Below are 25,214 nucleotides of genomic sequence, written 5' to 3'. Positions count from 1 at the left end.
GCCAGGTGCTCGGGCTCGGTATATTGCAGATCGGATAGGCAGATTGCTGGGAGGGGCTGGGAAAAACCCAGCAGTCATGATACACATCGGTACCAATGAAAAAGTAAGAGGGAGGTGGAAGGTCCTTAAAAACAATTACAGGGAACTAGGACAAAAACTGAAGGCCAGGACCTCCAAGGTGGTGTTTTCAGAAATACTGCCGATGCCTCGAACGTCACTAGAAAGACAGCATGAGCTTAGGGAGATAAATAAGTGGCTTAGAAATTGGTGCAAGAAGGAAGGGTTTGGGTTCATGGAGAACTTGGCCGACTTTTCTGCCGGCTACAGGCTCTACGGTAGGGACAGGTTGCACCTCAATGGGGAGGGTGCAACTGTGCTTGGGGGGAAAAAATGGTCAGACGAATGGAGGAGCTTTTAAACTAGGATCTGGGGGAGGGAGGGTAGATGTGCTAAAAAGGGGATAGATAGAGTAGATAGAGTGAGACAATTGGGATCATTGAAGATTTAGGGGGGCTGAGACATGCAAGGAACGGTGGCTCAGTGGTTAGCACAGCAACCTTGCAGCGCTGGGTGTTGTGAGTTCATTCTCTGGTTCACCAGTTGTGAGTTCTCCTTCCAGACTCACTCTGGTGGTAACAGGAGGTAGAGAGGCTGATTTGATCGGTGGAGATCTGCCACCTGAGAATGAGGATGACGATTGGATCTCAGGAGTCTCAGATTGGATTTAAGACAGCCGACGCCCTATTCAGTTGCTGGTGATTCCTTCTGGCTTGTAAGCGCTTGGTTTTCAGCTCCAGTCATCTAAAGCTAAGTTTTTCTTCTATTGTTCACACTTGATTTTGTTGGTCTATTCAGTTTTTTGGTGTGGTCAGCCAGCCCCTGCTGGGGGCTGTGCTGAATTTCCACTCTTATTTATCAGTATTTTGCCAATTGGCTTTTTGTCCCTTACTAGTTCGGTCTCTTTTTGCTCTGTCTCAGAATATTTCAGAGTGCTGATATAGTGGGAGAAGTCTAGTGACTTCAGGGTTAATTTTGCTATCAGAAGTGTTGGATATGATTTTTATAGGGTTTTTTGCAGGTTGCAGACAGTGTCTCTCCTTTCCTTTCCTGTCTAGTTAGTTTGGGCCCCATCATTTGCTCAGCCTATTTTTCTGCCTGTGTTTGTGCCTTCATCTTGTTTCACCGTCAATACATGTGTGGGGGCTATCTATTCCTTTGGGGTCTGCTCTGGGGCAGTTAGTTTTCCCTTTTCTTGCTTTAGGCTTATTTAGTCCTCCGGCCGTGACGAGGCGCCTAGGAACATCGTAGGCACGCTCCACAGCTGCTGCTAGTTGTGTGGTAAGATCAGGGATCTGCAATCTGCATAGTTACCAACCTCTCTGGTTTTCTGTGACTTAGCTTGTTTTGTTTTTTTTTCTCCTCGGTGACCCATTCATAACAGCTGGGGTCCTCGGTTCAAATCCCACCAAGGACAATTACATCTCTAGCTGGTAGATGAACCGACCAGGGAAGGTAACCTGCTGGATCTGGTTCTGTCAAATAAAACAGATACAATTTCAGATCTACAGGTCAGGGAGCATTTAGGATATAGTGACCATAATATGGTAAGATTCAAAGTAATTTTCAATCCAACGTTCAAAAGGGGAAATGCAAAAACCTGGAACTTTAGGAAAGCTGATTTCAACAATTTAAGGGAACAGCTTACTCATGTATGGGCATGTTTAAGGATATACTACTAGAATCCTGTAGAAAACGTTTACCGTCTGGTAATGAAATGTCCAAGAATAAAAAGAAACCATTATGGATAAATAAGACACCACAAAGTTTAATCAGACTAAAACAAATGGCATTCAAAATCCTGAAGGCCGAGAATACGGAAAAAGCATTTCAGGAGTATAACGATCTAAGAGAGCTAAGTAATGTAATAGACAAACCTTTATTTCTTATATTTAGGGACTCTATAGCGACGGGGTCTATTCCACAGGACTGGAGCATAGCAAATGTGGTACCAATATTCAAAAAGGGCTCTAAAGTGAACCTGGAAATTATAGGCCAGTAAGTCTAACCTCTGTTGTTGGTAAAATATTTGAAGGGTTTCTGAGGGATGTTATTTTAGATTATCTCAGTTAGAATAACTGTTTATCTCCATATCAGCATGGGTTTATGAGGAGTCGCTACTGTCAAACCAATCTAATCAGTTTTTATGAAGAGGTAAGCTATAGACTGGACCAAGGTGAGTCATTTGATGTGGTATATCTTGATTTTTTCAAAGCGTTTGATAATGTGCCACAAAAGAGGTTGGCACACAAAATGAGAATGCTGGGTCTGGGTGAAAATGTGTGTAAATGGGTAAGTAACTGGCTTAGTGATAGAAGAATATTTAGAACTAGCTGAAGAGCCCGGCGCTGCCCGGGCATAGTAACTAACTGTGGATAGTTATAACAAATTATAATTATCCTCCATCCCATAGTCCCGTGCCCATATACCCATCATACATATCCACGATCCCATAGGCCCGTGCCCATATACCCATCATACATATCCTCCATCCCATAGTCGAATGCCCATATACCCATCACACATCCTCCATTCCATAGTCCCATGCCCATATACCCATCATACATATTCTCCATCCCATAGTCCCATGCCCATATACCCATCATACATATTCGCCATCCCATAGTCGATTGCCCATATACCCATCACACATCCTTTATCTCATAGTCCCATGCCCATATACCCATCATACATATCCTTCAACCCGCAGTCCCGTGCCCATATAACCATCATACATATCCACGATCCCATAGGCCCGTGCCCATATACCCATCATACATATCCTCCATCCCATAGTCGAGTGCCCATATACCCATCAAACATCCTCCATCCCATAGTCCCATGCCCATATACCCATCACACATCCTACATCCCATAGTCCCATGCCCATATACCCATCATACATATTCGCCATCCCATAGTCGAGTGCCCATATACCCATCATACATATCCTCGATCCCATAGTCCCGTGCCCATATACCCATCAAACATCCTCCATCCCATAGTCCCATGCCGATATACCCATCAAACATCTTCCATTCCATAGTCCCATGCCCATATACCCATCACATATCCTTCATCTCATAGTCCCATGCCCATATACCCATCATACATATCCTCCATCCCATAGTCCCGTGCCCATATACCCATCATACATATCCGCCATCCCATAGTCCCGTGCCCATATACCCGTCATACATATCCTCCATCCCATAGTCCAGTGCCCATATACCCATCACACATCCTCCATCCCATAGTCAACCATTATGACATCATAATGAGCGGTGGGGCTTGCAACCTATGATGACATCAGCGTCGCCATGGCAACCATTATGACATCATAATGAGGGGCGTGGCTTGATACACACACTTTTCCCCATTATGTAGATAGGGGCAAAATTGTTTGGTGAATTGGAACGCGGGATTAAAATTTCACCTCACAACATAGCCTATGACGCTCTCGGGGTCCAGACGTGTGAAATTTCAAATTTTGTGGCTGTAGCTGCGACAGTTCGGATGCCAATCCCGGACATACACACACACACATACATACATACATACACACACTTGAGCTTTATATATTAGATTGAGAGTCCTCAGTGGTTGATACCTTTCAATGGCTATGTGAAAAGATGGTAACACATTGCAAGCTTTTGAGACTGCTCAGGTCTCTTCTTCAGGCTAGACTAATACAACATCTGAAGAATCACATATTTATATACAAAACAGCACAGAAATAACGCAATAGATAAGGCAAGTGATGTAAAGCAGAATTGTCATCATGGGAGAGGATAAACATAAATATTGGAACAGTTCATAGATAAGGAGTGTGAAAGTTTTATTGCCCTCTGATTGGGGTCTGGTTCTGTATTGTGTGATGACCCCAGAAGGTCTGAAGAGCAAATTCCTTAATTGATGTAAAAAGACATAAATCCATGCGACACATTCATTCCTGCACAGAGTGTGTCAAAAGTTGTCATAAATTTATACTCCCAGACTCTTCTGTCTCTCTGAGACATGAAGTTACCTTTTAATACAAGTAATTTAAAGTCCATCATACTATGACTGGGGATACAAAAATGTTTTGCCACAGGTAGATCCATTCTTTTTTCTCTTATTGTGTGGCGATGAGAACTCATCCTTGTTCTCAGTTTTTGCCCGGTCTCCCCCACATACAGACCCCCAGTTGGACATTTAGTACAAATGATTAGGTACACCACATTCGATGTGATGCAGCTGAACATACCTAGGATATTGTAGTCCTGATGTGAATTGGGGATCTTTATCTTGTCCATGGTCATTATAAATGGACAGGTTATAAATTTTTTTTCTGGTTGCAAGGAAAGGTTCCTGCAGCTGTTGGGGAGGACAGTGAGCTTCTGACAATGATGCTTCTTAAATTTGGGGGCTGCCAAAAACACAGCAGTGGGGGGTCTGGAAATATGGATTATAATCGAGCATCTTTTTGTAATAAAGGTTGTAATTTCCGTGCAGCTCCTCTTAGCACCTCCAGATTTGGATTATAGGTGACCACTAGAGGCACCCGGTTATTTTCATCTTTAGCTTTGCAATGTAGCAGGTGATTCCATGATATTCTGGTGGCTCTTGTAATTTGGTTTTCAATTTCAATTGTTATTGGATGGTAGCCCTGATTCAAAAAGGTCTTTCTGAGGCGACCAAGGTGTTTGTCTCTATCCATGGGACTGGAACATATACGAATATATCTGATGGCTTGGCTGTAGACAATAGAGTTTTTTATGTGTTTTGAATGGAAACTGTCCCATTTAAGGTATGTTGGACGGTCGATTGGCTTCTGATACAGGGATGTCTCTATTTCATTGTTCTTTAGCTTAGTGATGGTGACTAAAAAGTTAATTTCAGTGCTGGAGTTGTTGAGTGTTAAGTTGATGGTGGAATTAAATTGATTAAACTGCTCGTGGAACGTCTTTAGCTGTTGCTCAGACTCCGTCCAGATGATTAAAATATCATCAATGTAGCAGTAGTAGGCCAGAGGCCTGATGGGACATGAGGACAAAAAGTCGCTTTGAAACTTGGCCATGAAAATATTTGCATACTGTGGAGCCATTTTCCTTCCCATAGCTGTGCCAGTCTGCTGTAGACTGATCTTGTTGTCAAATTCAAAGTATTTGTGGGTGAGGATAAATTTTGTGAGTTTCACCACAGAATTTGCATCATTCCCGGTGTTTTCCATTAAGTCTTTGCAGGCATTTAATCCATCCTGGTGTGGGATATTAGAATACAAAGATTCCACATTTCCTGGCTTAGTGATAGAAAGCAGAGGATGGATATAAATGCTATATTTTCTAACTGGGTCATTGTGACCATTGGGGTACCGCAGGAGTCGGTGTTGAGACCTATTCTCTTCAACGTATTTATTAACGATCTGGTAGAAGGTTTACACAGTAAAACATCAATATTTGCAAAACTATATAAAGCAGTCAATACAAAAGAAGATACTATTCTGCTCAGGGCTGTGGAGTCGGAGTCGTGGAGTCGGAGTCGGTGCTCATTTTGGTGGAGTCGGAGTTGGAGTCGGTATAAAATGGACCGACTCCGACTCCTAAAATATATAATAAATTGGGTACAGTAGTTAAATGCAGAATATGCTGAATATTTTTTCATAGGAATTTGGGAAAGTTATGAAATGTCCTATAAATGACTGTTCTAGTCCTGATCTAAGGCTACATTCACACACAGCGTTTTTCCTGCATTTTTTGAGGATACGTTTTTCAGTTGCAAAAGCAGATCAGCTTTTTAAAAAACCGCATCACCTGAAAGGTTTTTGAGCTCATAGATAATGTTTTCAATAGCAAAAGCAGATTAGAAATCTGCTCTATCTATATATCCATTTATCCATATCTGTCTATCCATATCATATCTGTACCAAAAAGAATGAAAGCCGGATAGCACACAGACTAACACTCCTTTTTTTTAGCACCAGTCAGGTACACCTCATAGCTGCCCAAAAGGACGCCCAGGACAGGCATTGCTCGTCTTCAGTAACACATCAACATCAACTGATAGTTGGAATAAATAGACTGCATTCATCACCACATCTTCCTAAGGTGCAGGCTTTATTTTCAAGTGTAGGGGTGTGAAGTATGAGGTTCTGCAGCAGCTGAGGTGTGCAGTATGAAATTCTGCGGAACAGTATGAGATTCTGCCCCCCCCCCCAGGTTTGATCCTGGCTACGCCCATAGTGTGAATGTAGCCTGAGGATCTAGGCTTTATCTTAGCCGAGATAAGTCATAGTGTGTGTGTGTGTGTGTATGTGTATGTGTATATATATATATATATATATATATATATACACACACAGTACAGACTAAAAGTTTGGACACACATTCTCAATCAAAGCGTTTTCTTTATTTTCATGATTATGAAAATTGTAGATTCACTCTGAAGGCATCAAAACTATGAATTAACACATGTGGAATTATATAATTAGCAAAAAAAGTGTGAAACAACTGAAAATACTGTATGTCTTATATTCTAGGTTCCTCAAAGTAGCCACCTTTTGCTTTGATTTCTGCTTTGCTTTGCACACTCTTGGCATTCTCTTGATGAGCTTCAAGAGGTAGTCACCGGAAATGGTTTTCACTTCACAGGTGTGCCCTGTCAGGTTTAATAAGTGGGATTTCTTGCCTTATAAATGAGGTTGGGACCATCAGTTGTGTTTTGCAGAAGTCTGGTGGATACACAGGTGAGAGTCCTACTGAATAGACTCTTAGAATTTGTATTATGGCAAGAAAAAAGCAGCTGAGTAAAGAAAAACGAGTGGCCATCATTACTTTAAGAAATGAGGGTTAGTCAGTCCGAAAAATTGGGAAAACTTTGAAAGTATCCCCAAGTGCATTGGCAAAAACCATCAAGCGCTACAAAGAAACTGGCTCACATGAGGACCGCCCCAGGAAAGGAAGACCAAGAGTCATCTCTGCTGCGGAGGATAAGTTCATCCTAGTCACCAGCCTCATAAATCGCAGGTTAACAGCAGCTCAGAATAGAGACCAGGCCAATGCCACACAGAGTTCTAGCAGCAGACACATCTCTACAACAACTGTTAAGAGGAAACTTTGTGCAGCAGGCCTTCATGGTAAAATAGCTGCTAGGAAACCACTGCTAAGGACATGCCACAAGCAGAAGAGACTTGTTTGGGCTAGAGAACACAAGGAATGGACATTAGACCAGTGGAAATCTGTGCTTTGGTCTGATGAGTCCAAATTTGAGATCTTTGGTTCCAACCACCATGTCTTTGTGCGACGCAGAAAAGGTGAACGGATGGACTCTACATGCCTGGTTCCCACCGTGAAGCATGGAGGAGGAGGTACAGTCATGGCCAAAAGTATTGACACCCCTGCAATTCTGTCAGATAATATTCAGTTTCTTCCTGAAAATGATTGCAAACACAAATTCTTTGGTATTATTATCTTCATTTAATTTGTCTTAAATGAAAAAACATAAAAGAGAATGAAGCAAAAAGCAAAACATTGATCATTTCACACAAAACTCCAAAAATGGGCCGGACAAAAGTATTGGCACCCTCAGCCTAATACTTGGTTGCACAACCTTTAGCCAAAATAACTGCGACCAACTGCTTCCGGTAACCATCAATGAGTTTCTTACAATGCTCTGCTGGAATTTTAGACCATTCTTCTTTGGCAAACTACTCCAGGTCCCTGATATTTGAAGGGTGCCTTCTCCAAACTGCTATTTTTAGATCTCTCCACAGGTGTTCTATGGGATTCAGGTCTGGACTCATTGCTGGCCACCTTAGAAGTCTCCAGTGCTTTCTCTCAAACCATTTTCTAGTGCTTTTTGAAGTGTGTTTTGGGTCATTGTCCTGCTGGAAGACCCATGACCTCTGAGGTAGACCCAGCTTTCTCAAACTGGGCCCTATATTATGCTGCAAAATTTGTTGGTAGTCTTCTGACTTCATAATACCAAGCACACGGTCAAGCAGTCCAGTGCCAGAGGCAGCAAAGCAACCCCAAAACATCAGGGAACCTCCGCCATGTTTGACTGTAGGGACCGTGTACTTTTCTTTGAATGCCTCTTTTTTCTCCTGTAAACTCTATGTTGATGCTTTTGCCCTAAAAGCTCTACTTTTGTCTCATCTGACCAGAGAACATTCTTCCAAAATGTTTTAGGCTTTTTCAGGTAAGTTTTGGCAAATTCCAGCTTGGCTTTTTTATGTCTCGGGGTAAGAAGTGGAGTCTTCCTGGGTCTCCTACCATACAGTCCCTTTTCATTCAGATGCCGACGGATAGTACGGGTTGACACCGTTGTACCCTCGGACTGCAGGGCAGCTTGAACTTGTTTGGATGTTAGTGGAGGTTCTTTATCCAACATCCGCACAATCTTGCATTGAAATCTCTTGTCAATTTTTCTTTTCCGGCCACATCTAGAGAGGTTAGCCACAGTGCCATGGGCTTTAACCTTCTTGATGACACTGCGCACGGTAGACACAGGAACATTCTGGTCTTTGGAGATGGACTTGTAGCCTTGATATTGCTCATGCTTCCTCACAATTTGGTTTCTCAAGTCCTCAGACAGTTCTTTGGTCTTCTTTCTTTTCTCCATGCTCAATGTGGTACACACAAGGACACAGGACAGAGGTTGAGTCAACTTTAATCCATGTCAACTGGCTGCAAGTGTGATTTAGTTATTGCCAACACCTGTTAGGTGCCACAGGTAAGTTATAGGTGCTGTTAATTACACAAATTAGAGAAGCATCACATGATTTTTCGAACAGTGCCAATACTTTTGTCCACCCTCTTTGTTATGTTTGGTGTGGAATTATATCCAATTTGGCTTTAGGACAATTCTTTTTGTGTTTTTTCATTTAAGACAAATTAAATGAAGATAATAATACCAAAGAATTTGTGTTTGCAATCATTTTCAGGAAGAAACTGAGTATTATCTGACAGAATTGTAGGGGTGTCAATACTTTTGGCCATGACTGTATGATGGTGTGGGGGTGCTTTGCTGGTGACACTTGGGGATTTATTCAAAATTGAAGGCATACTGAACCAGCATGGCTACCACAGCATCTTGCAGCGGCATGCTATTCTATCCGGTTTGTGTTTAGTTGGACCATCATTTATTTTTCAACAGGACAATGGCCTCAAACACACCTCCAGGCTGTGTAAGGGCTATTTGACCAAGAAGGAGTGTGATGGGGTGCTACGCCAGATGACCTGGCCTCCACAGTCACCAGACCTGAACCCAATCGAGATGGTTTGGGGTGAGCTGGACCGCAGAGTGAAGGCAAAAGGGACAACAAGTGCTAAGCATCTCTGGGAACTCCTTCAAGACTGTTGGAAGACCATTTCTGGTGACTACCACTTGAAGCTCATCAAGAGAATGCCAAGAGTGTGCAAAGCAGTAATCAAAGCAAAAGGTGGCTACTTTGAAGAATCTAGAATATAAGACATATTTCCAGTTGTTTCACACTTTAATTATATAATTCCACATGTGTTAATTCATAGTTTTGATGCCTTCACAATGAATCTACAATTTTCATAGTCATGAAAATAAAGAAAACTCTTTGAATGAGAAGGTGTGTCCAAACTTTGGTCTGTACCGTATACATGTACATGTATACAGTGTATTACATATTTACAATTTATTACAGTTTTTTGTGTTCTAAAGTTGTATTCCAATAAATAGATATTATGTTCTATCTAAATATCTTGATTATTGGATCATAGAAACGATTAAATGTCTGATGTTCACATTGTACTACAATAAATTTTTCACTTAAATATACAGTGGGGCAAAAAAGTATTTAGTCAGTCAGCAATAGTGCAAGTTCCACCACTTAAAAAGATGAGAGGCGTCTGTAATTTACATCATAGGTAGACCTCAACTATGGGAGACAAACTGAGAAAAAAAAATCCAGAAAATCACATTGTCTGTTTTTTTTTCATTTTATTTGCATATTATGGTGGAAAATAAGTATTTGGTCAGAAACAAAATTTCATCTCAATACTTTGTGATATATCCTTTGTTGGCAATGACAGAGGTCAAACGTTTTCTGTAAGTCTTCACAAGGTTGCCACACACTGTTGTTGGTATGTTGGCCCATTCCTCCATGCAGATCTCCTCTAGAGCAGTGATGTTTTTGGCTTTTCGCTTGGCAACATGGACTTTCAACTCCCTCCAAAGGTTTTCTATAGGGTTGAGATCTGGAGACTGGCTAGGCCACTCCAGGACCTTGAAATGCTTCTTACGAAGCCACTCCTTCGTTGCCCTGGCGGTGTGCTTTGGATCATTGTCATGTTGAAAGACCCAGCCACGTTTCATCTTCAATGCCCTTGCTGATGGAAGGAGGTTTGCACTCAAAATCTCACGATACATGGCCCCATTCATTCTTTCATGTACCCGGATCAGTCGTCCTGGCCCCTTTGCAGAGAAACAGCCCCAAAGCATGATGTTTCCACCACCATGCTTTACAGTTGGTATGGTGTTTGATGGATGCAACTCAGTATTCTTTTTCCTCCAAACACGACAAGTTGTGTTTCTACCAAACAGTTCCAGTTTGGTTTCATCAGACCATAGGACATTCTCCCAAAACTCCTCTGGATCATCCAAATACTCTCTAGCAAACTTCAGACGGGCTCGGACATGTACAGGCTTAAACAGTGGGACACGTCTGGCACTGCAGGATCTGAGTCCATGGTGGCGTAGTGTGTTACTTATGGTAGGCCTTGTTACATTGGTCCCAGCTCTCTGCAGTTCATTCACTAGGTCCCCCCGCGTGGTTCTGGGATTTTTGCTTACCGTTCTTGTGATCATTCTGACCCCACGGGGTGGGATTTTGCGTGGAGCACCAGATCGAGGGAGATTATCAGTGGTCTTGTATGTCTTCCATTTTCTAATTATTGCTCCCACAGTTGATTTCTTCACTCCAAGCTGGTTGGCTATTGCAGATTCAGTCTTCCGAGCCTGGTGCAGGGCTACAATTTTGTTTCTGGTGTCCTTTGACAGCTCTTTGGTCTTCACCATAGTGGAGTTTGGAGTCAGACTGTTTGAGGGTGTGCACAGGTGTCTTTTTATACTGATAACAAGTTTAAACAGGTGCCATTACTACAGGTAATGAGTGGAGGAAAGAGGAGACTCTTAAAGAAGAAGTTACAGGTCTGTGAGAGCCAGAAATCTTGATTGCTTGTTTCTGACCAAATACTTATTTTCCACCATAATATGCAAATAAAATGAAAAAAAAACAGACAATGTGATTTTCTGGATTTTTTTTTCTCAGTTTGTCTCCCATAGTTGAGGTCTACCTATGATGTAAATTACAGACGCCTCTCATCTTTTTAAGTGGTGGAACTTGCACTATTGCTGACTGACTAAATACTTTTTTGCCCCACTGTAAGCAATATATGTGGGAGTCAGAGTCGTGGAGTCGGAGTTGGAGTTGGAGTAAGGGAAATTGAGGAGTCGGAGTCGCAGGTTTGGCTTACCGACTCCACAGCCCTGATTCTGCTATAGATGGATCTGGATAAGTTGGAAACTTGGGCTGAAAGGTGGCACATGTGGTTAACAATGATAAATGTAAGGTTATACACATGGGAAGAAGTAATCAATATCACCATTACACACTGAACAGGAAACCACTGGGTAAATCTGACATGGAGAAGAACTTAGCGATCCTAGTTAATGATAAACTTACCTGGAGCAGCCAGTGCCAGGCAGCGGCTGCCAAGGCAAACAGGATCATGGAGTGCATTAAAAGAGGTCTGGATACACATGATGAGAGCATTATACTGCCTCTGTACAAATCCCTGGTTAGACCACACATGGAGTACTGTGTAAAGTTTTGGGAACCGGAGCTCTGGAAGGATATAATGGAACTAGAGCGAGTATAAAGGAGGGCGACAAAATTAATAAAGGGGACGGGAGAACTACAATACCCAGAGAGACTAGCAAAATTAGGATTATTTAGTCTAGAAAAAAGACAACTGAGGGGTGCCTCCCATCTTCTTATGATCGCCGCCATCCTGCTTGCTTCTTGTGGCTGATACGACCCTGAATCATTCACATATGCTCCCCGGCATCGCACTCCTGGGCAGGTGTACTTGTCTGCCCTGTTGAAGGCATAGCAAAGTACTGCAGTACGCAGGTGGCGGAAAAGATAAAAGAGCCCCGGCACCTGCAGTCCTTAGCTTTGCCCTCAACAGGACAGAGCAAAGTACGCTTGCGCAGGAGCGTGAGGCCGGGGAGCCCGTGTGGATGATGCAGGATTGCGTCATCTACGAGAAGCAAGCAGGAAGGCGGTGATCATAAGATGGTAGACGCCAGACCAAGACCTGTGACACCCCTTGGACCGGACCGCTCCGCAGGCAACTATAATAAAACTTTTTTTTCAGTTCCAGGTCTGGTTAGGGGCTTATATGCAGCATTATAGAATGCTGTATATCAGCCCTGAAAGCCAGTGGCCTCATCTTATATCGGCCAAAACTGCTGACAGGTTCACTTTAATTTAATGACAACATGCAAAATAGGTGGATAAAGGTTGAACTTGATGGATATGTCTTTTTTGAACCTATATAACTATGTAACATTAGTATATGACGTGTGCATGATACCGGCCGAGGCTGTGCACCATCAAGAGGTGTCACGTCTCTCCTACGTTAAGACTATGACATGTGCATGATACCGACTGAGGCTGTGCACCATCAGGTAATGTCTTCACCATCTCTCCTACATTAGAATATGACGTGTGCATGATACCGGCCGAGGCTGTGCACCATCAGGGGGTATCGTCACTGTCTCTCGCACGTTAGAATATGACGTGTGCACGATAACCTCCGAAGCTGTGCGCAATCAGGGGTATCGTCACCGTCTCTCCTACATTAGAATATGACGCGTGCACGATACCGGCCGAGGCTGTGCACCATCAGGAGGTGTCGTCACTGTCTCTTCTTCATTAGTATATGACGTTTGCATGATACCGACCGAGGCTGTGCACCATCAGGAGGTGTTGTCACCGTCTCTCCTACATTAGAATATGGCATGTACATACCGGCCGAGGCTGTGCACCATCAAGAGGTGTTGTCACCATCTCTCCTACATTAGAATATGACGTGTGCATGATACCAACCGAGGCTGTGCACCATCAGGTGTCGTAACTGTCTCTCCTACATTAGTATATGACATGTGCATGATACCGGCCGAGGCTGTGCACCATCAGGAGGTGTCACGTCTCTCCTACGTTAGACTATGACATGTGCATGATACCGACTGAGGCTGTGCACCATCAGGTAATGTCTTCACCATCTCTCCTACATTAGAATATGACGTGTGCATGATACCGGCCGAGGCTGTGCACCATCAGGGGGTATCGTCACTGTCTCTCGCACGTTAGAATATGACGTGTGCACGATAACCTCCGAAGTTGTGCGCAATCAGGGGTATCGTCACCGTCTCTCCTACATTAGAATATGACGCGTGCACGATACCGGCCGAGGCTGTGCACCATCAGGAGGTGTCGTCACTGTCTCTTCTTCATTAGTATATGACGTTTGCATGATACCGACCGAGGCTGTGCACCATCAGGAGGTGTTGTCACCGTCTCTCCTACATTAGAATATGGCGTGTACATACCGGCCGAGGCTGTGCAACATCAAGAGGTGTTGTCACCATCTCTCCTACATTAGAATATGACGTGTGCATGATACCAACCGAGGCTGTGCACCATCAGGTGTCGTCACTATCTCCTACATTAGTATATGACATGTGCATGATACCAGATGATCGTGCAGATGACATCATAGGAACAGCTCAGCTCTGTAGGCAGAGAGGCACCGTTAACAATCTTCCTGATGGAGCGAATGGAAACTTTCACAGGTGTAGTAGAGAAAATAGGAGATATTTTGGGCCCCTCCATTTTACCTCAGAAATGAGTTGGTCTCCAATAAAGAAACATCCATTCTGGGAAATTGCTGCAAAAGTTATAAGACTACTAACGTCCTAAAAACAGACAGAGCAATGGGGGTGTAAGAGGAAAACTGGGAATGTCAAGGGGGCACAATACACACGGCTCTGCTCCGTACACCTCGTACACGGCTCTGCTCCGTACACCTCGTACACACATGGCTCCGCTCCGTACACCTCGTACACATGGCTTCGCTCCATACACTCCATACACACGCGGCTCCGCTTCGTACACCCCGCTCCGTACACCTCGTACACGCGGCTCCGCTCCGTACACCTCGTACACATGCGGCTCCGCTATGTTCATCTCGTACACACACGGCTCCGCTCCATACACATTGTACACACACGGCTCCGCTCCACACACCTCGTACACACATGGCTCCGCTCCGTACACCTCGTACACACGAGACTCTGCTCTGTACACCTCGCGCACACACACGGCTCCGCTCCGTACACCTCGTACACACACGGCTCCGCTCCGTACACCTCGTACACACACGGTTCCGCTCCGTACACCTCGTACACACGCGGCTCCGCTCCTTACATCTCGTACACACATGGCTCCGCTCCGTACACCTCGTACACACACGGCTCCGCTCCGTACACCTCGTACACACAGGGTTCTGCTCCGTACACCTTGTACACACACGGCTCCGCTCCGTACACCTCGTACACACACGGCTCCGCTCCGTACACCTCGTACACACATGGCTCCGCTCCGTACACCTTGTACACACGTGGCTCCGCTCCGTACACCTCGTACACACACGGCTCCTCTCCGTACACCTCGTACACACAGTTCTGCTCCATACACCTCGTACACACACGGCTCCGCTCCGTACACCTCGTACACACATGGCTCCGCTCCGTACACCTCGTACACACACGGCTCCGCTCCGTACACCTCGTACACACAGTTCTGCTCCGTACACCTCGTACACACAGTTCTGCTCCGTACACCTCGTACACACACACGGCTCCGCTCCGTACACACAGGGCTCCGCTCCGTACACCTCGTACACACGCGGCTCTGCTCCGTACACCTTGTACACACGGCTGCACTCCGTACACCTCGTACACACACGGCTCCGCTCCGTACACCTCGTACACACGCAGTTCCGCTCCGTACACCTCGTACACACGCGGCTCCGCTCCGTACACCTCGTACACACACGGCTCCGCTCCGTACACCTCGTACACACAGTTCTGCTCCATACTCCTCGTACACACACGGCTCCGCTCCGTACACCTCGTACACACGCGGCTCCGCTCCGTACACCTCGTACACACACGGGTCCGCTCCGTACACCTCATACACACAGTTCTGCTCCGTACACCTCGTACACACACGGCTCCGCTCCGTACACTTCGTACACACACGGCTCTGCTCCGTACACCTCGCACACACACGGCTCTGCTCCGTACACCTCGCACACACACGGCTCCGCTCCGTACACCTCGTACACACACGGCTCCGCTCCGTACACCTCGTACACACGCGGCTCCGCTCCGTACACCTCGTACACGCGGCTCCGCTCCGTACACCTCGTACACACACTGCTCCGCTCCGTACACCTCGTACACACACTGCTCCGCTCCTTACACCTCGTACACACAAGGCTCCGCTCCGTACACCTCGTACACACACTGCTCCGCTCCGTACACCTCGTACACACACGGCTCCGCTCCGTACACCTCGTACACACACTGCTCCGCTCCGTACACCTCGTACACACACTGCTCCGCTCCGTACACCTCGTACACACACTGCTCCGCTCCTTACACCTCGTACACACACTGCTCCGCTCCGTACACCTCGTACACACACTGCTCCGCTCCGTACACCTCGTACACACACGGCTCCGCTCCTTACACCTCGTACACACACGGCTCCGCTCCGTACACTTCGTACACACACGGCTCTGCTCCGTACACCTCGCACACACACGGCTCCGCTCCGTACACCTCGTACACACACTGCTCCGCTCCGTACACCTCGTACACACACGGCTCCGCTCCGTACACCTCGTACACACGCGGCTCCGCTCCGTACACCTCGTACACACACTGCTCCGCTCCGTACACCTCGTACACACACGGCTCCGCTCCGTACACCTCGTACACACGCGGCTCCGCTCCGTACACCTCGTACACACACTGCTCCGCTCCGTACACCTCGTACACACACGGCTCCGCTCCGTACACCTCGTACACACGCGGCTCCGCTCTGTACACCTCGTACACACGCGGCTCCGCTCCGTACACACACGGCTCCGCTCCGTACACACACGGCTCCGCTCCGTACACCTCGTACACCTCGTACACATGCGGCTCCGCTCCGTACACCTCGTACACACACGGCTCTGCTACATCCACCCTGTAAACCCCTCCTGACCCCACACAGAAACTTCCCCTCATCCAGCACCATGACAACCAGCACAGCACAGTCCTGCATACACTGAGGCCCCTGATCATGTGACCCCTGACTCCTCCCCTCCTGTGACCTCATCCCAGGTCCTGTGCGCACAGAGCAGCCATATATCTAGGGTTGTGGCTAAATCCAACACTGCTTCCAGCTATCAGGTTTGCAATGAAGGAGGAGACACAGCCCTTTCCGGTAACATAATTTCCTGACATGGTCACATGGGTATGACATTACAAAGGTCCTTTAGTCCACTTCGATTTAACATCTACCCTACCATAGATGTGTGCGGCTCTGCAGGTGGAGGTAGGTGCTGGAGAGGAACCCTTACTGGGTACAGGGGACAGTAACCCCTTCGGCGCTGAGTGCTATTCTATTGTCTTCTAGAAATCCTGATGTTTTTGTTCCTTTAACTCTTGAGAGATACATACGGCCCAACTATGGAAAACAGAAAACATTGAAACGCATTTTTCTCACACAGTAAATGTTCCCCCAGTACTGCCATCCCCCCACATACAGTATAATGTTCCCACAGTACCGACATCCCCCGCACACAGTATAATGTTCTTACAGTACCGCCATCCCCCACACAGTATAATGTTCCCCCAGTACCACCATCCCCCCACACTGTATAATGTTCCCACAGTACTGCCATCCCCCACACACAGTATAATGTTCCCACAGTACCGCCATCCCCCCACATACAGTATAATGTTCCCACAGTACCGACATCCCCCGCACACAGTATAATGTTCCCCCAGTACCACCATCCCCCCACACACAGTATAATGTTCCCCCAGTACCTCCATCCCCCCACACTATGTTCCCACAGTACCGCCATCCCCTCACACACTGTATAATGTTCCCACAGTACCACCATCCCCCCACAGTACCACCATCCCCCCACACTGTATAATGTTCCCACAGTACCGCCATCCCCTCACACACTGTATAATGTTCCCACAGTGCCGCCATCCCCCCACACACAGTATAATGTTCCCCCAGTACCGCCATCCCCCACACACAGTTTAATGTTCCCCCCAGTACCACCATCCCCCACACACAGTATAATGTTCCCCCCAGTACCACCATCCCCCACACACAGTATAATGTTCCCCCAGTACCACCATCCCCCACACACAGTATAATGTTCCCCCAGTACCACCATCCCCCACACACAGTATAATGTTCCCCCAGTACCGCCATCCCCCACACACAGTATAATGTTCCCCCAGTACCGCCATCCCCCTCACACAGTATAATGTTCCCCCAGTACCGCCATCCCCCTCACACAGTATAATGTTCCCACAGTACCGCCATCCCCCTCACACAGTATAATGTTTCCACAGTACCACCATCCCCCACACAGTATAATGTCCCCCCATTCCCGCCATCCCCCCCACACACCGCATAATGTTCCATCAGTACCGCCATCCCCCACAGACAGTATAATGTTCCCACAGTACCGCCATCCCTCCCACACAGTATAATGTTCCCACAGTATCGCCATCCCTCCCACACAGTATAATGTTCCCACAGTACCGCCATCCCCCACACATAGTATAATGTTCCCACAGTACTGCCATCCCCCCACATACAGTACCGCCATCCCCCCCACACAGTATAATGTTCCCCCATTCCCACCATCCCCCCACACACCGTGTAATGTTCCCACAGTACCACCATCCCCCCACACAGTATAATGTTCCCACAGTATCGCCATCCCCCACACAGTATAATGTTCCCCCAGTACCGCCATCCCCCCACACACAGTATAATGTTCCCACAGTACTGCCATCCCCCACAGTATAATGTTCCCACAGTACTGCCATCCCTCCCACACAGTATAATGTTCCCACAGTATCGCTATCCCCCCACACACAGTATAATGTTCCCACAGTACCGACATCCCCCCACACACAGTATAATGTTCCCACAGTACCGCCATCCCCCCACACATAGTATAATGTTCCCACAGTACCGCCATCCCCCACACACAGTGTAATGTTCCCACAGTACCGCCATCCCCCCACACAGTATAATGTTCCCACAGTATCGCCATCCCCCCGCACACAGTATAATGTTCCCACAGTACCGCCATCCCCCCGCACACAGTATAATGTTCCCACAGTACCGCCATCCCCCCACACAGTATAATGTTCCCACAGTATCGCCATCCCCCCACACACAGTATAATGTTCCCCCAGTACCGCCATCGCCCCCACACACAGTATAATGTTCCCACAGTACTGCCATCCCCCCACATACAGTACCACCATCCCCCACACACAGTATAATATTCCCGCCATCCCCCCACACACCGTGTAATGTTCCCACAGTACCACCATCCCCCCCGCACACAGTATAATGTTCCATCAGTACTGCCATCCCCCACACACAGTATAATGTTCCCACAGTACCGCCATCCCTCCCTCACAGTATAATGTTCCTACAGTATCGCCATCCCTCCCACATAGTATAATGTTCCCACAGTACCGCCATCCCCCACACATAGTATAATGTTCCCACAGTACTGCCATCCCCCCACATACAGTACCGCCATACCCCACACACAGTATAATGTTCCCCCATTCCCGCCATCCCCCCACACACCGTGTAATGTTCCCACAGTACCACCATCCCCCCCACACAGTATAATATTCCCACAGTATCGCCATCCCCCACACAGTATAATGTTCCCCCAGTACCGCCATCCCCCCCAGCACAGTATAATGTTCCCACAGTACTGCCATCCCCCACAGTATAATGTTCCCACAGTACCGCCATCCCCCACACACAGTATAATGTTCCCACAGTACCACCATCCCCCACACACAGTATAATGTTCCCACAGTACCGCCATCCCACCACACACAGTATAATGTTCCCACAGTACCGCCATCCCCCCACACACAATATAATGTTCCCACAGTACCGCCATCCCCCCACACACAGTATAATGTTCCCACAGTGCCGGCATCCACCACACTCAGTATAATGTTCCCCCAGTACCACCATCCCCCACACACAGTATAATGTTCCCACAGTACCACCATCCCCCACATACACATACTGTGTCCAGTTTTGGGCTCCACATTTTAAAAAAGACATCAACAAACTGGAGCAAGTTTAGAAAAGAGTGACCAGAATGGTGACCGGTCTGCAAACCCTGTCTTATGAGGAAAGGTTGCAGGATTTGGGAATGTTTAGTTTGCAAATAAGAAGACTGAGAGGAGACTTAATAGCTGTCTACAAATATCTAAAGGGCTGTCACATTGTAGAAGGATTAATTTTATTCTCATTTGCACAAGGAAAGACTTGAAGCAATGGGATGAAACTGAATGGGAGGAGACACAGATTAGATATTGGAAAAAACTTTTGACAGAGTGATCAATGAGTGGAACAGGCTGCCACGAGAAGTGGTGAGTTCTCTTTCAATGGAAGTCTTCAAACAGAGGCTGGACAGACATCTGTCTGGGATGATTTCGTGAATCCTGCTTTGAGAAGGGGGTTGGACCAGATGACCCAGGAGGACTCACTCCTGTCCAGGTCAGTTGTACCTGGTGGTTGAACAGGAGGCCGCAAGTTCTATACATTTTGACGTCCCCGGTGCGGCTTTTGATTAGCCCGGGCAAATTCATCTGTGCGTCATGCTCATCGCCAGTTGGGACATAGGGATTTATTTTTTGTTCATTCCTTCACAGTTGTAGCCGACTGGAGCTTCTTGTTTTTATGAAAGCTTCACTATATGACATCTGGCACTTTACCGTCAGTAAGGCCGTGTTCATACGTTGCACAAATACTGTTTTGTTTTGTCTTTTATACCAAACTTTTGTCCGCACCAAACTATACAATAGCACACAGCAGAATTTCTGTGCAAAGAAAGCAACAGAAAAAACGCAGCACTTATGCTTCGTGTGAGTCAAAATGTCCAAGCAAAGTGGATGTGATTTCATGATAACGCTGCCCACGGTACATCTAAACATGCCGATATACTTTGTAGTACTGGTGCATTTTTTCTTTCTTTGGCTTCTATGTGGAGCCTGAGAAAAACACATGCAAAAAAACCCACTGTTTCATTTTAAGTGCACCATCAAAGCTTTTCTGTACTGTTATGAAGCGGCATTTTTAACGCTTTTTTATCTACACCAAAAAATAAATTGCCACAACACTGTCGATGTACAGTAAGTTTGAAATTTCTCCTGTGTGTGAATCGAACATAATATCTAATACGATAGAAGATTACAGCCGGGGGAAGACGGGAAACATTCATACAGGCGGCCGGTGGTGATGGAGTCAGTGACGGACTCTCGCCAGATATGTAGAAAATGCCGTAGTAGAAAATGCTTTTTGTGTGTGTTCTAAAACAGATAGGATTTATTAGTAGAAGAAAAAATGAATACTGGAAAATACTAAAAATATTATTACTCACATTTAAGACCCCCTCACAACTCCTGTACCACCCACTGCTGGGTCACCTACTTGTCTCTGAATTTTCTCTTCACATAAGATCTCTACAGCCAACCAGCGACCGAAGCAGTGACGAAAATAGCCAATGAATTGGGCCAGCTGTTGACAATTCAACTAATGTTGCAGCATATATATGATCTGAGAATACAACATCTACACGTTATATCTCCTCATATGTTTCCCCTTATTATCTCCAGTAATTGAGTTATTGCATGGGATTGTTTATGATGTTACATTTTCTCATCTTCTCCCCATTCAGGTCCCTACAATATTCAGTCTTGTCAGTGGAGATCTTCTATAAAAGAGAACTTTCTTGATTGACCCATCAAGGATGGATAGCCATAGAGAGAAGATGGACAGAGACAAGAGGGTATTACACCTCACCCTAGAGATCCTCTTCCGGCTTACTGGAGAGGTGAGAGATTCTGATGACGTCACATTACATCATTCTTATCTATGGGAATAACATACGGACAGAACTGGAGAGGTGAGGACTCTGGAAATGTCTGTAGTGAGATTTATTAATGTGTCTCTCCATAACCAGGATTACACAGTAGTGAAGAAGACCTCTAGTGAGCACTGTCAGGCCCCTGTGTCTGAGGGATGGGGAAGACGCCTGAGCCCAATCACGGGGCCTCCACCTCACCCCCTGATACATGAGGACATCAATGACCAGAAGATCCTTGAACTCACCTACAAGATGATTGAGCTGCTGACTGGAGAGGTGACACTGCTGGGAATGCTGGGACATTATACAGCAACCCTATGCAGGGATCATGGAGTGACAATATGATTGTATGTGTCAGGTTCCTATGAGGTGTCAGGATGTTGCCATCTATTTCTCCATGGATGAGTGGGAGTATTTAGAAGGACACAAAGATCTGTACAAGGACATCATGATGGAGGTTCCCCAGCCCCTCACATCACCAGGTAATAGACAGGACAAAACACACGGCCTATAATTATCTGTATGTAAATAATGAATTAATTCCCTGTATGTGTTTCCTCCAGATCTCTCCAGTAAGAGGACAACACCAAAGAGATGTCCCCGTCCTCTTCTTCCTCAGGACTATAAACAAGAAAATCCCGATGTTCCTCAGGATCATCAGGTAGATGGAGAGAAGGTGTCATGAGATCTCCCCTATGATGTGTAGACGGCTGTGAAGGTCTTGTACTCAGTCTTGTTTTATCCACCAGTATTATATGTTTTATACTTGTGTAATGAGAACGGTGGAGATGGCAGGATTAGAGCTGATCATAGATGTGACTTCTCCATCTGTCTGTGACTTTTACAATATTTGTTTCAGGGTGAAGATCTGACCATTAATACTGTAGAGACATATGTGAGTGGTGATGAGTGGTGTAAAGTGGAGATTCCTACATATGACTACCCAGGTGAGTAGTAACCACTAAACCTAAAGAAATTACAGATTCTTCTCAGTCACCGGCTGTCCCTGCTTTATTGGTGATGTAGTCTGGCCATTTCACAATCAAGCAGTCACCATTCTGCTAAACCCAAACTGTCCCCATTACTTTGGGCATTGCAAGTCACTTTGTTGGAGTCGGACCTGTTCTGGCCAGAGCTAACAGCCCGGAGAATGCACCCTGCTACCTGAAATTAGAAAATGTCCATTCCTAAATATCTAAACTGCAAAGCCAAATGACAGCATACGTAGAATGTGCTGACAACATATCATGTGACGAAAGATATAATATGTATTGTGGGCCTTGCTTTTATGACGAGACACCAGTCCAAGTCCTTTTAATTTATATACTCAAATATAAACAGTAGACACATACACAAAATACATATATATATGTTATTATTATTATTTATTGTTATAGCGCCATTTATTCCATGGCGCTTTACATGTGAGGAGGGGTATACATAAAAACAAGTACAATAATCTTAAACAATACAAGTCATAACTGGTACAGGAGGAGAGAGGACCCTGCCCGCGAGGGCTCACAATATGTTCACAATCCTCTTGCAATAGGACAAGCTGGATGGCAATACAAGTGCTAGTAATATCCCAAAAGTAATAGGAATGAAAAAATAACTTTTTACCATGCCAAAGGAGTTGAAAAGAAAAGTCTTAAATAAGGAAAAGAAGGGCTCATTTCTGGCTTTACTAGCAAAGGGATACAGTGGGCGTCATGTTGCGTCCATCATTAAAATTTCTAATATGGCAGTCCATTACAACAAGGTCAAGCAGCTGTTAGGCGTCGGATTCCTGGGACTGCACAACAGGAATCCAGAGCCGTACATCCAGCGGTCTCCCATTCCCCTCCGACCGCTCAGGGACCTGCTCAGCAATCCAGGTGTCCTGCTCAGACTCGCTCTGTGAGCCTGGATGTTGCTGCCACCTCTGGTGCAGCAATGGTAGTGCAACCTGCTCTGCAGGGAACCGCTCCAGAGGCTAAGTCCTCTCGCCGTACTGCTGGGCATGCCCGCAAAATGACCTCTCAGTGGAGAGCAGGGGTCACATGCTCAGGTCCTGTGTCGGATCTGATTGGTCCTTCCCAGAGTATTGGAAGGTCCTGGAAGCGCATGCCTATAAAAAGCCCGCATGGCGGCTCGGCCATGCGCTAGTCTAGACTATTCTGCTGTGTGTGAAAGGTGATGGATGCATGTGTCTGGTGACTGACTTATTTGAAACCCCCTTCCCTCTGATATTACGAATGGTGACAGAGTGTTGGTTATAGTCAGTTCCAGGTAGTGGCAAGCTAGGCGCCACTGTACTTACCGCACCTTACACTAGCGTCCGTCAATGTCCGGCTCTCCGGCACCGTCGCTTAGCGGCTACAGTCACCGCCGAGCTGCAGTAGCAGCATCTATTGGCGTTTGCGGCTGCGACGCCACACGCCGGCTGGCCTGTGGAGCAAAAAGGTCCAGCGTTCCTTTCTCTTTTATATTAGGGCGTCTCTGTGTCCTAAACAGAGTCTGCCTTAACTACCTCGGGTGACGTTAACCCGAGTGCTCTACTTCGCCATCTAGCGAGTTTGCCATTTTCCAGCAGCGGTCTTTACACCTACCGCACGGTGGACCCCGGGCGGCCAACGCACCTCGTATTATTTATATTAGGGACGGCGGAACGCACCAAACAGCAGCAGACATTGGGGACAACAAAGCTACAGACCGGCAGAGGGCGAAATCAACTCTTCACTGACCGGGATGACCGTCATCTTATTCGAATGTCACTCAGCAACCGCAGAATGACATCAAGTGACCTACAAAAGGAATGGCAAATGGCAGCTGGGGTGAAGTGCACAGAAAGAACAGTTTGTAACAGGCTCCTAGAGGCAGGGCTTAAGTCCTGTATAGGTAGGAAAAAGCCTTTTATCAATGAGAACCAAAGGAGAGCCAGGCTGAAGTTTGCCAAAGACCATAAGGATTAGACTGGAGTAAGGTAATCTTCTCTTTTTTAGTCTAATTTTCAGCTTTGCCCAACATCTGGTCGCCTAATGGTTAGAGGGAGACCTGAAGAGGCGTACAAGCCACAGTGTCTTGCACCCACTGTGAAATTTGGTGGAGGATCTGTGATGATCTGGGGATGCTTCAACAAGGCTGGAATTGGGCAGGTTAATCTTTGAGAAGGACGTATGAATCAAGCCGCATACAAGGTTATCCTGGAAAAACAGTTGATTCCTTCTGCTCAGGCAATGTTCCCCAACTCTGGTGTTTCCTCCGCTACCATCTGCTGAATGCATGGCTGGCAAAGTCTTTTCCCATAGGAATCAGGTAGTAGGGCTCCACAAACAGTGGACTCCTTGTGCTTAGTTTTAGTGGTACATTTCTTCCCCTAACAGAAAAATAAGGGGAAAAACACATCACCTAGCGAACTTTCACGAAGATCACTTGCCAGCGACGTGTAACTGAATGGTACCGCAATACGCGGGGGACATCTCTCAGCCGAAGGATACTCCTTAGGGGCTGGAGACTCATCCAGTCTGCTGGAACTGCTCTGACTGGACCTCCTGCATCCCTACGCGGTCGTGGCTTGGTTTCTCTCACATGGGGCTTCTCAGTGAGCTGTTGCTGCTGCATAGGCGAATGCTGCTGCACCTGCTGCTGCTACTTTGGTGACTCCATGTCCTGGCCAGAATATGGGTCTAGAAGCACCTGGCTCTTGTCCCGGCTTCCTTAAATATTTCCGGCTCCTCCTCCAATCTGGTAGCACCTCTGACCGGGGCCAGCGGGTCCTCCATGTGGTCTGCCCGGTGTTTCCAATATACTACTGCCGGCTGTGCCCCTACCCCCACGACCGCGACCCAGCACATGCACGTGCGGCGACCCCCCCCC

General features: G+C 46.5%; 1 protein-coding gene across 1 annotated transcript in view; it reads left to right on the top strand.

Moving 5' to 3' along the window:
• Positions 1-16,561: 16,561 nt before the first annotated feature.
• The window catches only part of LOC141051189 (uncharacterized), a 101,744-nt gene continuing 93,091 nt past the window's right edge, over positions 16,562-25,214 (top strand). The window contains exons 1-6 of the mRNA XM_073548053.1: positions 16,562-16,747; positions 21,171-21,326; positions 21,456-21,635; positions 21,718-21,841; positions 21,923-22,020; positions 22,219-22,306. Of these exons, the coding sequence (XP_073404154.1) occupies positions 21,243-21,326; positions 21,456-21,635; positions 21,718-21,841; positions 21,923-22,020; positions 22,219-22,306 (574 nt within the window). The 5' untranslated portion in view covers positions 16,562-16,747; positions 21,171-21,242. The remainder of the gene's footprint in view (positions 16,748-21,170; positions 21,327-21,455; positions 21,636-21,717; positions 21,842-21,922; positions 22,021-22,218; positions 22,307-25,214) is intronic.

This window comes from Dendrobates tinctorius, unplaced genomic scaffold (genome assembly GCF_039654945.1).
Source record: "Dendrobates tinctorius isolate UK_male_01 unplaced genomic scaffold, ASM3965494v1 ptg000155l, whole genome shotgun sequence".
Classification (NCBI taxonomy): Eukaryota; Metazoa; Chordata; class Amphibia; order Anura; family Dendrobatidae; genus Dendrobates; species Dendrobates tinctorius.
Note: the sequence above shows the minus strand (reverse complement) of the source record. Positions and strands in the feature narration are given on the sequence as shown.